Genomic DNA, 14420 nt, shown 5'->3' on the forward strand with positions numbered 1-14420 from the left:
TTCCAAGTTTTGCATTTAGGACCAATCCTTCAACTCACATCCTTGTACACATATCATTTTATACTTGTCTGATTACTTTTTAAACTCCTAAAGTTGTGAGTTCTTGCTATGGACTATAGGAAATAAATGTACTATGACAACTTGTCAAGTATTTATTTACTTAAGCATTTGTGTTTATTTTGATGAATCATATGTAATGAAATGAAATGTTGGAGGAAGTTAAGAAAACAAAGTACCCTATCGGTAACAGTCAGCAGTGAATTCAGAATGATGTTTAGCCAATGTGTCTTATTCAACTCTACAAATAAGTTCTTACTTGCTCAATTAATTTCAAATGTGTACTAGGTACTTATACATCAGGCACTGTACTGGCATGAATGAGACGTGGTCCCTGCATGCAAAGTGCTTTACAAACAATAACCATTCAATAAATAACCATTACAATAAAGGAACAGAACACATGAACCGCAGAGAAACGAGCTTACCTGATTCCTGTGGCCAACGCTATAGGTGTGCGAGAAAGTCGTGATAGTGTTTCTATAACCTGAGAAAAAAGGATAAGTGTTAGTTGGACATATATTTCAGAAAAGACACGAATTTTTTTTTTGAAAATAGTCTCACAATCTAATATTAACAATAGCAAAAGAAACCTAAATTTGCAGATACCAACAAAGTACAGAATGGGAAGAACTGTTCCTGAAAATTATAAACACCTGGGTTATAATCCTGTCCCTTCTTTAACTTTGAAACTCTAAGCAGATTACTAAGGATCTGGTTTGCCATTTCTTTATCACTAAAGCAAGGAGTTAGACGAGGTAATACTAAAGGTCTCGTACCTTCACTTCTACAAAATCGGAAAGGTCTTATAAAACTGTGCCATCCAAAACAGTAGCCACTGGCCACACAAGGCTATCTAAATTTAAGTTAATTAGAATTTAAAAAACAAAAAAATAAGTTTCTTAGTTGTGCTAACCACGTTTCCAGTGTTCAGTAGCCACACTGTATTGCACTACCCAGACATCAAACACTTCCATCATCCCAGAGAGTCCTACCGAGCAGCACTGCTGTACAGCTAAGTGGTTCAGAATGTGGGCTCCTGAGCCGACCACAGTTCAAACCCTGGCTTTGCCTCTCATTAGCCATACAACCTCAAGCAAACTACTTAAGTTCCCTGGGCTTCAGTTTTCTCATCTGGATACTGCCTATAATCATAGTTAGCTTATTCATAATCATTCATTATAGGAATTAAAAAGATAATACATGAAAAGTATTTACATGATAGCTATTCTTTATAATTGCCAACTTTAAGAAAATTACCTTATTGTAATTCTGAGTATTTGCAGAAAGAGAGTTTCCTAAACCCTTGATTATCTGAATGTATTTTAAAGATTCCTTATGAAGACTTTGGTACCTGCGCCCTGCAATAGTTTTAGCTTTAGAACCTAGAGATTTTAGTAAGATGTCCTTACCACTTTTACAACTAAGATCATCTCTCTCAAAGACTTAGTGAGGAACCCAAAGAGATAACATGTACTTTGCTCATGAAGCCTGTTTCTACGGTAACAGGTATGATTTGTCTTAACTCTCAAAACTAAACAAAACTTAAAGAGGTTCTATAAGGACTACTCAGAATGAGGGAGGAAAAAAAAGGAAAAAAAGAAAAAAGGCGAAAATCTCTGAGCTGAGGTAATCTAATTTCACAGTTCAAACATGGAAACCTAATAGCGAGGTCTCCAGTACTCCACAGAAGTCGAATATGAGTATTAGCCACACACATACCTATCTCTTGCCTACTTCAGGAGGTGGTACATTGCTGAAGTTATAAACATACAGCTCTGGAGCAAGAATATCTAGTTGAGCCTTGGCTCATCAGATTTCAGCTAAGCTCACCTTTACTAGCCTCTATAAAATGTGGATAACAACAACTAACTACCAGCCTCATGGAGTTACTGAAAGAATTAAATGAGATAATGCCCGTCAAATGCTTAACTCAATAAATGTAAACTTTCATTATATATTATTATATAAAATAAATAAAATAAAATTTAATTGAAAGACTATGCAATTTCTTCCTGGTTTCATCTTGTTGAACATTTGATATAAAAGCAAGTACACAACCACCCAGATAAAACTAGGTATAATTCCCCATCATAAAGATAAAAGTATCTTCAGTGAGTCTGTAAATTTAGAAGATCATGAGTGAATAAATAACAAGTTTATCAAAATAAACTGATTCAAAATAAAAATAACCATTTGCTAAAATTCCAAAATTATGCATAACTGAGAGAAACGTCTAGTTTTTGGAAGATTCTGGAATAATTCGCGGAGTATTTAGACTCATGAATTAATGGTATTGTTAAATTTCAGCATCAGCCTTATCCTGATGTTTGCTGCTTTAAATCTGTGGGGTGAAATCTGTTTCTGATTCTATTTTATACAATGGTCCCAGCATTACCATTACTAAGAAGAAAAAGAGCAATAACATTAGTATTACGTATTTTACTACTATGATGTATTTTACTACTGCTATTTTATACTTTAATAGAAATGTATTTTATCCCTGGGGATGTTATCTATAAAACTATGATGTATCTAAAGATAAGAATGTACCTTGTGTTCCTTTTCCCACCAACAATCAGAACTACTCACAACCCATCCCCACCCAAAAAAGACTGCGGTTTGTTTTTATACAGTTGTCCACCAGAGGGAGCCAGAAGATAGCATATCACTTTAGTCCTACATTAAATGTGTCTATATATAAAGTACAAACATTTCTGAAAAATCAACAAGATGAAACCAACTCCTATTATTTATTTAAAACTATTACTTATTACCATTCAGTAATAGAAAAATAATGAAGGTGAGAAGGAAGGAAGAATAATACATAGCGTGTCTTAAAGTGAATCTCCCAGGACCCTCTCTCAGTTTTGTGTCTATCTGATTGTACATCAAGTCCATCCATTAACTCTAAGTGTAGCCAAAGCAAATAAGACTGTTTAGTCAATGTAGTGTTTTTAGAACAGTGTGTATCCTATAAAGGTGGAGCATATCCGGATTTGGAATAGACAAGTACACAAATTAATGCCAGATTCTCTAGACATGAGAAACACGTATTCAAGAATATTTACCAAAGAAAATATCCCAAGGACAGTAAAAAAAAAAAAAAAGACTATTTTCCCTGAAATGTATTAATTTCTCAAGTGTTACCTCACCATTCTATGAAATTACAGACATGAACTCTCTCAAAAGGGTAACTAGTCAGAACATTTGCAAGTTAATAGGCTAACAACCAACTACTAAATCCACATTACAGATATTTTTCTTGACCCACATCTACCCCTTGTTTAATAAGAAGTAGCATTTGTAAAGAAATGAAAATATTTCCAGATAATATAAATAACAGTTACTGTGGGAGGAAGGTGAAAGAGGTAAGTGGGGCTCCTGTACACTTGCTTTTTAGAAGGGGGGGATTAGATCCCAGAATCTATGAAGGATCATTGACAAAGTTTAAAAAGGAAGATACCCAGATCAAAACAGTGAAGGACAGACAGGGCTAAGAGGACATGGGGTATAGACAAGTCGTCGAGGTGAGACATCAGAAGTCTAAGCCAGCAGCGGTAGAGATAGAGGAGAAGTGAAAATGTGAGAAGTATTTAGGCATAGTGGCTGATGCACTGTGATGGCAAAGTGAAGAAGAACCCAGGACAACCTGGGCAAACTTTTAAATAAAGCATGGAGGTGGCCAGCTCCAATGCCGCCTACTGGGATGCTCCTGGGATGCTCCTGAGCAGGACGCTGTCATTCTGTGTCCCTCTCCACGGCTGACCATGTACATCCTGAATTTGGACAGGCCATTCCCTCCACCAGAGCCTTCTCAGACTTCTCCCACTCCAGTCTGGGTCCTTTGTTTTCCCATAGGACATAACTCTGCCCTAGTACCTATCACCTCATTTAAAAATTTGCTGTTTAAAATATCTGAAAAGGATTCGTGTTTATTTGTCAAATTGAAAGAACACAGTAATACACAGAAGTTGTCCCCTCCACACACACACACCTTCTGCCTAAAGGAGACCAGAGCTAAAAATCTGGTGTGACTCTTGCATAAATTTGTTCCCCTTTCTTCATGACTGTTATTTTAGGTACTATGTTCCTATGATACAGATTTTTCCACAACATGAGTTTGTCATCTAACAATATATCCCAGACAGTTGTCAGCACATTCAAATTTACTTCATTCACCTTAATGCTGAACAACATTCCAGGTTATGTATATAACAATGATTTAACCATTCTCCTGCCAATGAGCTTTTTCAACATTTTGCTACTAGAACAAGGTTGAAATTACCATCCTTGCCAATTATCTTTTCAATTGCGTCTAAGTATTTCTATAGGAAAGATTCTCATATGGGATGAAGTGGGCAAATGACCATTGCTCTCTGAAAACTTTTTACAAATCTATACTTCCCTGAAAAGTGTATTAAGAACATAACAAGGCATTCTTTTTTTTTTTTTTTAAAGATTTTATTTATTTGAGAGAGAGAATGAGATAGAGAGAGAGAGCATGAGAGGGGGGAGGGTCAGAGGGAGAAGCAGACTCCCTGCTGAGCAGGGAGCCCGATGTGGGACTCGATCCCGGGACTCCAGGATCATGGCCTGAGCCGAAGGCAGTCGCTTAACCAAATGAGCCACCCAGGCGCCCCCATAACAAGGCATTCTAATGACCTGTTTACAGTCTGACTTTCCCATCCAACAATGAAAAACACCTTAAGGGCAGGGAACTCCCAACTGCTTCTTCACTATTCTTTCTTACCACCTAGCTCACAGCCAGAGTCATAAAAACCACTTAACACAAAAATATTTGTTGCTCAAACAAATGAATACTACTTACCTTGCAAAATTGTTGTGAGGATTGAGGATCATATGTGTAAAGATATGTAAAGAGCTTAGCCTGGCACAAGCAGGGAATGAATGAATAATTGAAGAAGGAGCCCATTATCAAAATTAAATATTAAAAATGAGAAAGAATTACCTTTCTCCTCAAATCTAGAAACAGTATACATAGTGACAACCCCCCTCCATCAAATTTTTCCCCCAATGGTGATAATTTAGTTTGAGTGCTTTATTTTTACCATCCCCATTAGTCAGTTAAAAAGTCATAAAAGTTTCCAAAAAGAGAACTGTACACTAATAAAGCTACACATTTTAACCATTCTCTTCATGAGACCTTCTAGAAAATTCTTACTTTCTACTTATCCAGCATATTCATGCTGTTGATAATGTAATTTGTAATTAAAACAAGTCAACAATGCAGAAGCAGTATGTTACAGCTACTTCTACGTTCCTGAGTTAAGGAAGCTATGGCCATAAACAATAAGAGCAGAGAACCATTGGGATTAGCACACAGGTCTGCCAAAGAGTGCTAATTAATTGTGGATTTATCTCCTTGAGTTCTCTATCCTGAAGTTTTACCTCTTAGTCCTCTCCCTGATCCAATGGAAAGGCTATTAATAAGGTTCATGAACAGGGAGCTGAATTCAATAGGAGTGAAGTGACCTTACAGGAAGGTGGGCTCTGCGAGGCAATCCGGGGGTTGTAGGCTTGAACCCTAAGTGCAAGACAAGCTTAGTAGTTAAGAAAGCGTTGCAGCACCACAGCATGAAGGTACCGTCCAGCACCTGAAGCCAGAGGCAGGGATGCCACATAATGGTTCTTGCAGGCTCAGAGCAAGTGCCCATGTGGTCATGGAGGAAAAATCCAGGCCCCCGAGGATACAACTCAGATGTGGCCTGGGAGTGATGGACTGAGTAATTCAGCAGAAGCACAGGCTTCTAGACTTCATCAGGTGCAACCCAGAGGCATCCCAGAGACCTTATATTACCCAGGCACTCCAGACACCAGACTCTCAGACGAAGAAGCCTAATTCTAAACTCAACCAGATGGTGACTATCAGACTAACAATATTTTTTACCTGAAGTCTCCTAAATCATCAACAGAACTCATTATCTTAATTTTCTTTGCAATTCTATTTTCACACACTAAATTACCCCATTAAGATACACTGCAGCTTAGTGTCATTTCCAGCAGCACGTTTGAGATCCTTCCTAAAACACCTGGTTGTTGCTTTGAATACTGTAGGATACTGCTGGAAAATGTCCCTAGCACCTCCCCTATGGGGAAAGCAAAGGAGTACAGTCAGATACGACACACTAAACAATATTTCTGTTATCAAGAAGATTATGAACCATGAGAAATGAACTTGCATTGTTCAAAAGAGTAGAGTATCTATACAGGTTAAATGGGTCTCAATTATATATAGTTTGTGCGGGCCTTGATGATGATCATAAAAGCAAGGATTATTCTATACCAATTGTTTCAAAACTTCAAAAGTAAAGCCCTACAGAAAAAAAAAAAAAGAACCTCCCTTTAGGAAAATCATATACTGGACTGGTTAGGAGCACAAGCTTAAGACTCAGATTTTCTGGGTTCAAATCTCAGCTCCTCCTCTCACTAGTTGGGTAACCACGGGAGTTAAGTAGATGCTCTGTGCCTTACTTAAGTCCTTTACCCCTGTATCTTTATCTATAAAATGCATATAAAAGAATGTTCCATACTTCCGCTATTTCCTAATGCCACTGTGGTCACTAGCCTCATCGGTAAAATAAGATCTGGTCTTTGCAAAGCACCTCAGAAAGTAAAATGTGAGATGTCCACCTCAAGTTAGCACCAAATATAAAACAAAGCTTTCCAATGACTGTGCATACATCTAATAAGTTGGGCTGGGCCTCTATTCAAGCACATGATAGCCAGTGTTTGCTAATACTCGTCAACAGTCACTAAGCTTATCTAATTATAGCATGATGTTAAAAAAAATGAGGACTGTGGATGGTGAACATTTTTCCTTATTTATTCACTTTCTGCTCTCGTGTAATTAACATGTAAATATTCAGAAAAAACGTCCCGTCCTACAAAAGTATTTCTAAGAGCCCAAAAACAATCACACTTGACCTTTCTAAAGCAAGTGTTAAAAAAAATTTAAAAAAGTCCCATGCCGAGTCAACTCATAAAGATAACATATAATAACCATAATCTATACAGTTCACATAGAATTTTAAAAGTTCTAAGAAATGACAGTACAAAGGAATGGGCTCAGAGAAGCTTTAGCATACATCTCCCCACAAATCTCTATCACCTTACACCTCACTGCCTCGAATAAATACAAAAATCTATGTCAGTGGACTGTCATTTAATAGCAATTTCGAGACAAGTCCTTTAGATAAACCTCACACTCAGCCATAGGGCTACGTCTCGCAACTCCATATACAGAAATTTTAAAGCCACCACATTTTATTCAGTGGTTATTATTTTAAGCCATAATTCCCTTTGAAGGTATGTTGAAAGCCCTTGGCCTTTTCCTCAAGGAGGGGGGACCTATATGTATCTGTACATATATTAATACACACATATCTAAGTATACATAATTCTGCATTTCATCTCAAGAAATCCAGGGACCTCTTGAAGACCATTCATGAATTTCCCAGATTCCTGTTCAATCTCCTTTGCCTATAGGGAAGCCAAGGTCCAGCAAAATTAACTAGCTTGCTCAGGGTCAAAGAACCAATAGCAGAATTGGTGTTATAACCTAGGTCTCCTCTCTTCTGTCCAGACTGTTACTCTTTCTACTTCACCACCCTGTGTATAAATCTCCTGCATTTACTCAGTGAACATCTACTGAACAGGCACTATGGGCTAGATATACCTGATATATTCCACATGTCGAAAGTAACACAATGGAGAGATTACGTATTTCCTCCTCTCAAAAAACCCACTACTCCTGAAAGAACATACAGGTAGTAAGCAAAACCACAGACCTGGCATTACAAAGAACAGCCACAGCCCAGAAGAGAGAGCCAGGCCAGCTGTCCCCCTCAACCTGAAGGATAGACATGGAAGGCTCAAAAGGCTTTTTAGAAAAGGTGACGCTGGAATACATCTTGAGAGGCAATCAGGAATTTCCCAGACTCTTTGTCTGCAGGTTAACAGAGGTCTAATGGATGAGAATTACCACCCTCTGACCCACCCCCTCCACCATCGCCTACTCCAATGAGAACACTTTCCTGTTCTGAGCAGATTCACTTGCACCTTACTGTATGAGAAGCTTTTTGTAATTGCCATTTCCTCAATAATATTTTTTTCTTACAATGGATATCTTGCAGGTTCCAGGAGATGATGTCACTAAGCAAATTTTTTTCTAGACAAAACGGACCTACACTTGTCTTGTGATCCATTTCCACACCACCATGATCTTGCTGTCTCTGCTCTGGCTCTCAGACCCCACACAGAGCACCCTTCCTTCAAACCTGCTTTTCCTCCTTTTGCCCGGTGAGCCCACAGTCTCACTCCTCTCCCTTATCTGGCTAGACACTGGGAAAACTTTCTAGACTTGGACTTCTCCTTCACACCACAGATCTAAATCCTATCATCTCCTCCTTTTACATCTCTCTTGGATCAAACTCCTTTCTTCGCTGTCTCTGGCTTAGCCCAAACTCTGTTTCTTCTTCTTTATATTTATCTTTACTATTATTCATTATTAAAAAATAAAAATATTTATACTAAAGGACAGGCAGAAAAAGGCAAACTGTCACCAGCACTGTTCATTTTCTCACACCAAGTAAAAGGGGTCGTAAGTTGTTTTTTTTTTTTTTTTTTTAAAGATTTTTTTTTTTTATTCGAGACAGAGAGAATGAGATACAGAGAGCATGAGAGGGGTGAGGGTCAGAGGGAGAAGCAGGCTCCCTGCCGAGCAGGGAGCCCGATGCGGGACTCGATCCAGGGACTCCAGGATCATGACCTGAGCCGAAGGCAGTCGCTTAACCAACTGAGCCACCCAGGCGCCCACGGGGTCGTAAGTTTTCGTAGACCCTGTTTGAACCATCTCCTGGGTCCGAGTACCAGAGATGAAACCTGGGGTTCATCAGTGCAGAGTTAGCTGTCTGGAAGCACAATATTTAGTTAGAAACCAGAACACAAATAGATGGTCACTGCTTCTCCGAAGTTTACACCAGGTGTGTTAGGGTATGTTGAACTTAATAGGCAATTAGTAAAGAATTCAATTATTTATACACAACTGTAAAAGAAATCCTTTAGTTTTGAAAATGTAACTATATTTGCAAATGATTCCCTGCCTTTATGCAACGCAGACATATAATCTACAAAGACTATGGGGCCATTTTAATGTTCACTACGAAGCATGGGACTTTCACGGCCCTGTAGGTAGACACTGATTACTCTCCATCCCATCACAGTAAGGACTCTGGCAGAGCAGCCGTGTCTTGCCAGCTCCCTGGGACCCTTGGTGCATTCACAGAACTCACTTTAAACAGACACATCCTATGTGTTCGCATCAGGCCAGAGGAGAAGTTGTTTACGTGATCTGAAATATGCAGGGGAGCTCTATGTGACTTAAGGGATTTGGAAAATAGAATGAATTTTCAAAGCTGCCCACAAATCATACAGTGGGGTCAAAGTCAACACATTTTCCACACTCGGCGCCCTTTCAAAGTCATGCAACTCTCCTGCAAACATCTCCACGGCCCGAATGCTGCCCACGTGGCTTTTACCACTTTAAAGGAGGAAATCGCAGAGTCCAGGAACAAAAAGGGCCAGAATGACAGCATCTGACAGTGAAGAACACATCCCTTGTGCCAGTCCCAGCCCAGAAATGCTCACAGAGAATAATGACAGGTCTGCAAGGTATTCTCATATTTCAAATCACCTAAGACAAATTATACCTTTGCCCCAAGATTGGGAGAATAACATGACACTCTTTACATGTCTCTTTGTTCTGGCTGGCTTGGTAACATGAGTCACATTTCGTACTTCTTGGAAGTTCAGTGTGCTTGAACAATTAAAAAGCAGGTAAACTAATTCTTCACTACGTAAGAAATCAAGTTTCTAGAACCAGCACTGGCTGACAGAAACATGTGAACCACATATATAACTCTAAAATTCTAAGAAGCCACATTAGAAAACAAAAAGAAACAGGTGAAGTTAATTTTGATGTTTTATTTAGTTCATTATATCTGTAATTTATCATTTCACTATGTAATCAAAATAGAAATCAAAACATTTTATAATTTTTTTTAATACTAAATCTTCAAAATCTGGTGTGTACTTTACAATTGCAGCTCACCTAATTCAGAGTAGGCACATTTCAAATGCTCAATAGCCACATGTGGTTAAGGGCTACCAGAGGGGACAGCAGAAGTCTGGACAGAACCCTTCGGAACACTCAGGGTATGGCAGAAAACAGATCCGTCGGGAAGGAAAGACTGCACCAAACCCCTCATTTTACAGATGGAGGTGGTAGTTTAAGAGTGACATGGCACCAAAGGACCTCACAACTTGATGTGGCCAAAGAGCCAATGCCTATACGTCTAGATGCCCATGGCCCTTTCCAGTGGAAGCAGAAGCTGAAGAGACCCTGAAAAGCGAGTAGAGAGCCCTTGTGGCGAGGAAGAAACCACCACACACACAGGCCTTTTCTACTTTACACACCCCCACTGCCTATACACGTCAATTATGTGACTGTTCTCAGTCAATCTGATGGCCACCCATGAGGACATTCATCCCCTGTCACATGCAGGGCTTGGCCCTGAGGACACTCACGGGATGTGTGTGAAATAGGATTGAAGAGGCAAGCTGGAGGCAGGAAGCTTCAAGTGCCTGGCTGGGGAGTCTGCCTTTATTATTTACATGGGGAGCCAGCAAAGATCTGTGAGCTGGAGGATGAACTGTCAAGAAGCTGTTATGTTAAGAATACCAATCTGGTGGCTGCATAAAATAGCTCAGAGGAAGGAGCCTAAACCTAGGAAGTTGTTTTAACAATAGCCTTGCTGTGAATTGATCTTAGGGGGAGAAAAGGATATAACAAGCATTATGAAGAAGAGATCAACCCAACTGGAACACTACTGGATACACCAACTCCCAGAGGTACAAGTGTCACTTGAGCAAACTTCAGGAAATCTGATATGACCCTAGTTCACTACAGTGTAGACGATGCACTAGAGAAAGGATCAAATCCAGGCATCATTTACAAATGTGATTCTGTCCCAGTGGGGATCAATGATAGCTCTGGTGGACAACCAGAGCACCTCGGATCCATGTGACTGGGAGAGCTCACTGGAGGGCTGCCAACCTGTGCTGGACTGGATCCACAAATCCGAAATTGGCCCACAAGTAGTCCGGTTTCCTACTGAGTGATCTGCAACTATTTGTGGTGCGTGTGTGCATACATGTGTGTGCATGTGCACATTGTATCACACGTGGATCAGCACTACTTAGATAAGGTTTTTATGGAAATACATTTGATTCATAGTTTTTTCTCCCTTCATGTTGCTTTTCTACTTTTCAGGCTTTGCTGAGGATCGTGCACAATCATGATACATTAAGTTTTCCTTCTCACTTAAATGATACTGAATTTGATCAGCTTTTTCAAATTCACTTGCACTATATGATTTAAGACAAAAGCTTATCTTTTATTTTTATTATTTAATTTCACCCTGAGGTCACTTCCTTCTTTCATGCCAAGTACCTGCTGATGTTCTCTTTAGGAGTAACGTTAGTTGAATTTCTTAGTTATTTTTGAAGCAGTGTAATTATCTGTTGCTTTAGGCCTCTGTAACCTGTGGCCTTTAAATCTTGAACAGGATTTGACCTTAAGAGTCCCAGAAGACTTCTTTTTCCAGAACTTGGATATTTTGCAATGAGCAAGGAGTACTTTTTGGTCATTAGCTCCTGAGTACAAGTGGTTAATCCAAGATAATCTGAATGTCCCCTAGGGTCTAGTACTTATCAGAGAGAGTAATCAAAGGCTGTAGAAATGTAGATCAGCCCAAATGGGCACAATGACCCCAGTGAGTGTATGGTGCCACACTCTGATGGTCCTGGTTCCAAGTTTTTTCTCTGACACACTTTATTGTTTCCCATTTTGTCTCAGGTTAACCTCGGATGAAGTATTTCACTTGGAAGAACGGGCACAGTTCACTTATATGGCAAAAACAGAGGGAAAAATAAAGTCACCAAAGTTCCAGACCCTTCATCAGAGATATCTAGGGAGTCATCAGCTCCCTCTTCAGAAGCTGCTTCCCAGATACTCTTTCCAACCGACCTCTGAAGAACACAGACATTGAAAGGACCAGGTGCACATTGCCTAGCAGCCAGAGGATGCTTGGTTTCATTTGCAAAGTCAATTTGCCTTCTGGCAGTTTCCAGGAAAGAAACACTCCTGAATGAGAAAATATCTGTGTACAGATGAAATTACCATGATAACTCATGTCTAAATAACTTAGTAAATTATGATCTTTAACCCCTTGCCATGATGGCATCCCCTTCATGACCCACTGCACTACATCAAAATCCCTATGGCACATTAAGTAATAAAATTCCTTAGGGAGAATCAGGCCAGATCTACTTTACTATTGGTTTCTGTGCAATGACAGGTCTAATAATATTTGTTTTGATATTTTTTATTATCTTCCTTCCCAAACACTGACCCCCCACCGCAAAATAAATACCCTGTCAAAATATATTTAATAAGTTTTAAAATGTAGATGATCTTTCAAGGTTCTTTTCCCCAGAGAATACTTGACAGCAACCTGAATTAAGAGAATAAAACCTTACAGTGGCAGCTGAGACTCAAACATTTATATCCAGTTGTAAAAATATGCTTAAATGGGACACCCGGGGTGGCTCAGTCGGTTAAGCGGCTGCCTTCAGCTCAGGTCATGATCCCAGGGTCCTTGGGATAGAGCCCCATGTCAAGCTCCCTGCTCCCCACCCCGACCTGTGCTCTATCTCAATAAATAAAATCTTTAAAAAAAAAAAAAAATGTGCCTAAGTCATGAGTCTTTCACTGCTATATATAGAGAGGGAACCGGGACTGGCACACAGCCCTGAGTGCAGTCATTCAGAACCTCAGGATTTGTCCAAAGGGACACCTTGAACTGGATGTTTCAAAGCAGTTATCTGGATAAGGCCAGGTCAGAACAGCTATGCTTATTAGGAAATAATGAACCAAAAAACCCTCCTGACTGCATCTTCACCTATACTGATCTTCACCTCATCCCTAACTCCCATGCCATCAGATTCCAACACTAAATTATAGATGAGGTCAAAGTTCAAGACTGGGATCACTCATTATTTGAATTTAAAAAAAAAAAAAAAGCAAAACAGAAAAGCTTAATGTTATTTTTCTCAGGCCACATCAAAAAGTCCTTGGCATCAAATGGTACAAAACGGCTCTTCCAAAAAGGCCTTGTCAACAGTACTGCCTCAAAAAGTCCTGTACCCAGAATGGGACTGCAAAGAGTCTACAATTCCGGTTCCAGCTGTGACCTGTCATGAGACCCGGACAGGGTGGTTTCTCTGGGCCCCAGGCTCTCCTCTCCAAAATGATGGGCTAGCTGGATCTTCAGCCTCCACTCTTCCCAGCTAAGCTGCCACACCCCCAACTCCTAACAATGAGCCAACAGGGGCATAATCTGGCCCGCTATTTTTTTAGGGACCGGTTTTCCTAGAAACAAGACATTATACCAGTGTGCTGGACTGGCCGTATGTGTTCTATTAGTTGATGCAAAGGATTCCATGGGAAGTCTCTATTCTTTTCTACTAAAATATAAATATTTGATTCTCTCAATATATATGATGGGTACAATTGTTTGATCCTTGATCCCTTTACAGAGGATATATAAGGGGCCTAAATAAGCATCAAAGACTGGTAAGAGTGCACATAACGTTTATAAGGTATATGTAAAAAGAAATGCTTCACAAATTCCTGGGAATCATGGCAGAGTCAGTAATTTTTGCAATAGTCTGAGAAGTGCAACTCAAAAAATGAAAATGTATTGTTAAAAAAAAAAAAAAGCTTAAGTATATTTATACAAATCTACCATGAGAGCCTTTTTCATATCATTAAGTGCACACTGATTAAAATTTTTTGCCACCACTATATTTGACTTTTTTTTACCTTGTCCTCCTCAAAACAGTGGATAGTTTAATTCAATCAAGTCTATCTGCTTTTTGGTTCTAAAGGGTAAAATAAATTTAAAAGTGGGCGCCTGGGTGGCTCAGTTGGTTAAGCGACTGCCTTCGGCTCAGGTCATGATCCTGGAGTCCGGGGTTCGAGTCCCGCATTGGGCTCCCTGCTCGGCAGGGAGACTGCTTCTCCCTCTCCCTTTCCCTCTGCTTGTGCTCTCTCTCTCTCAAATAAATAAAATCTTTAAAAATAAAAATAAATAAAAAAAATGGAAAGTAACTACATGCAAGTCTATTTGATTAATAAGTAGTCTTGCAGAAGAAACACAAGCCAACAAAGGAAAATTCTAACGAAGCTGAAGGTACAATTCAGTTCATGCCCTTTTGAG

At 39.5% G+C, this 14420-nt stretch overlaps 1 protein-coding gene across 1 annotated transcript in view; it reads right to left on the bottom strand.

The window, feature by feature from the left end:
- Positions 1 to 14420, bottom strand: part of VAV3 (vav guanine nucleotide exchange factor 3) — a 352065-nt gene that overhangs the window by 185843 nt on the left and 151802 nt on the right. The window contains exon 3 of the mRNA XM_021690322.1: positions 486 to 544. Within this exon, the coding sequence (XP_021545997.1) occupies positions 486 to 544 (59 nt within the window). The remainder of the gene's footprint in view (positions 1 to 485; positions 545 to 14420) is intronic.

The sequence above is a fragment of the Neomonachus schauinslandi genome, chromosome 4, assembly GCF_002201575.2.
Source record: "Neomonachus schauinslandi chromosome 4, ASM220157v2, whole genome shotgun sequence".
NCBI classification, from domain to species: Eukaryota; Metazoa; Chordata; class Mammalia; order Carnivora; family Phocidae; genus Neomonachus; species Neomonachus schauinslandi.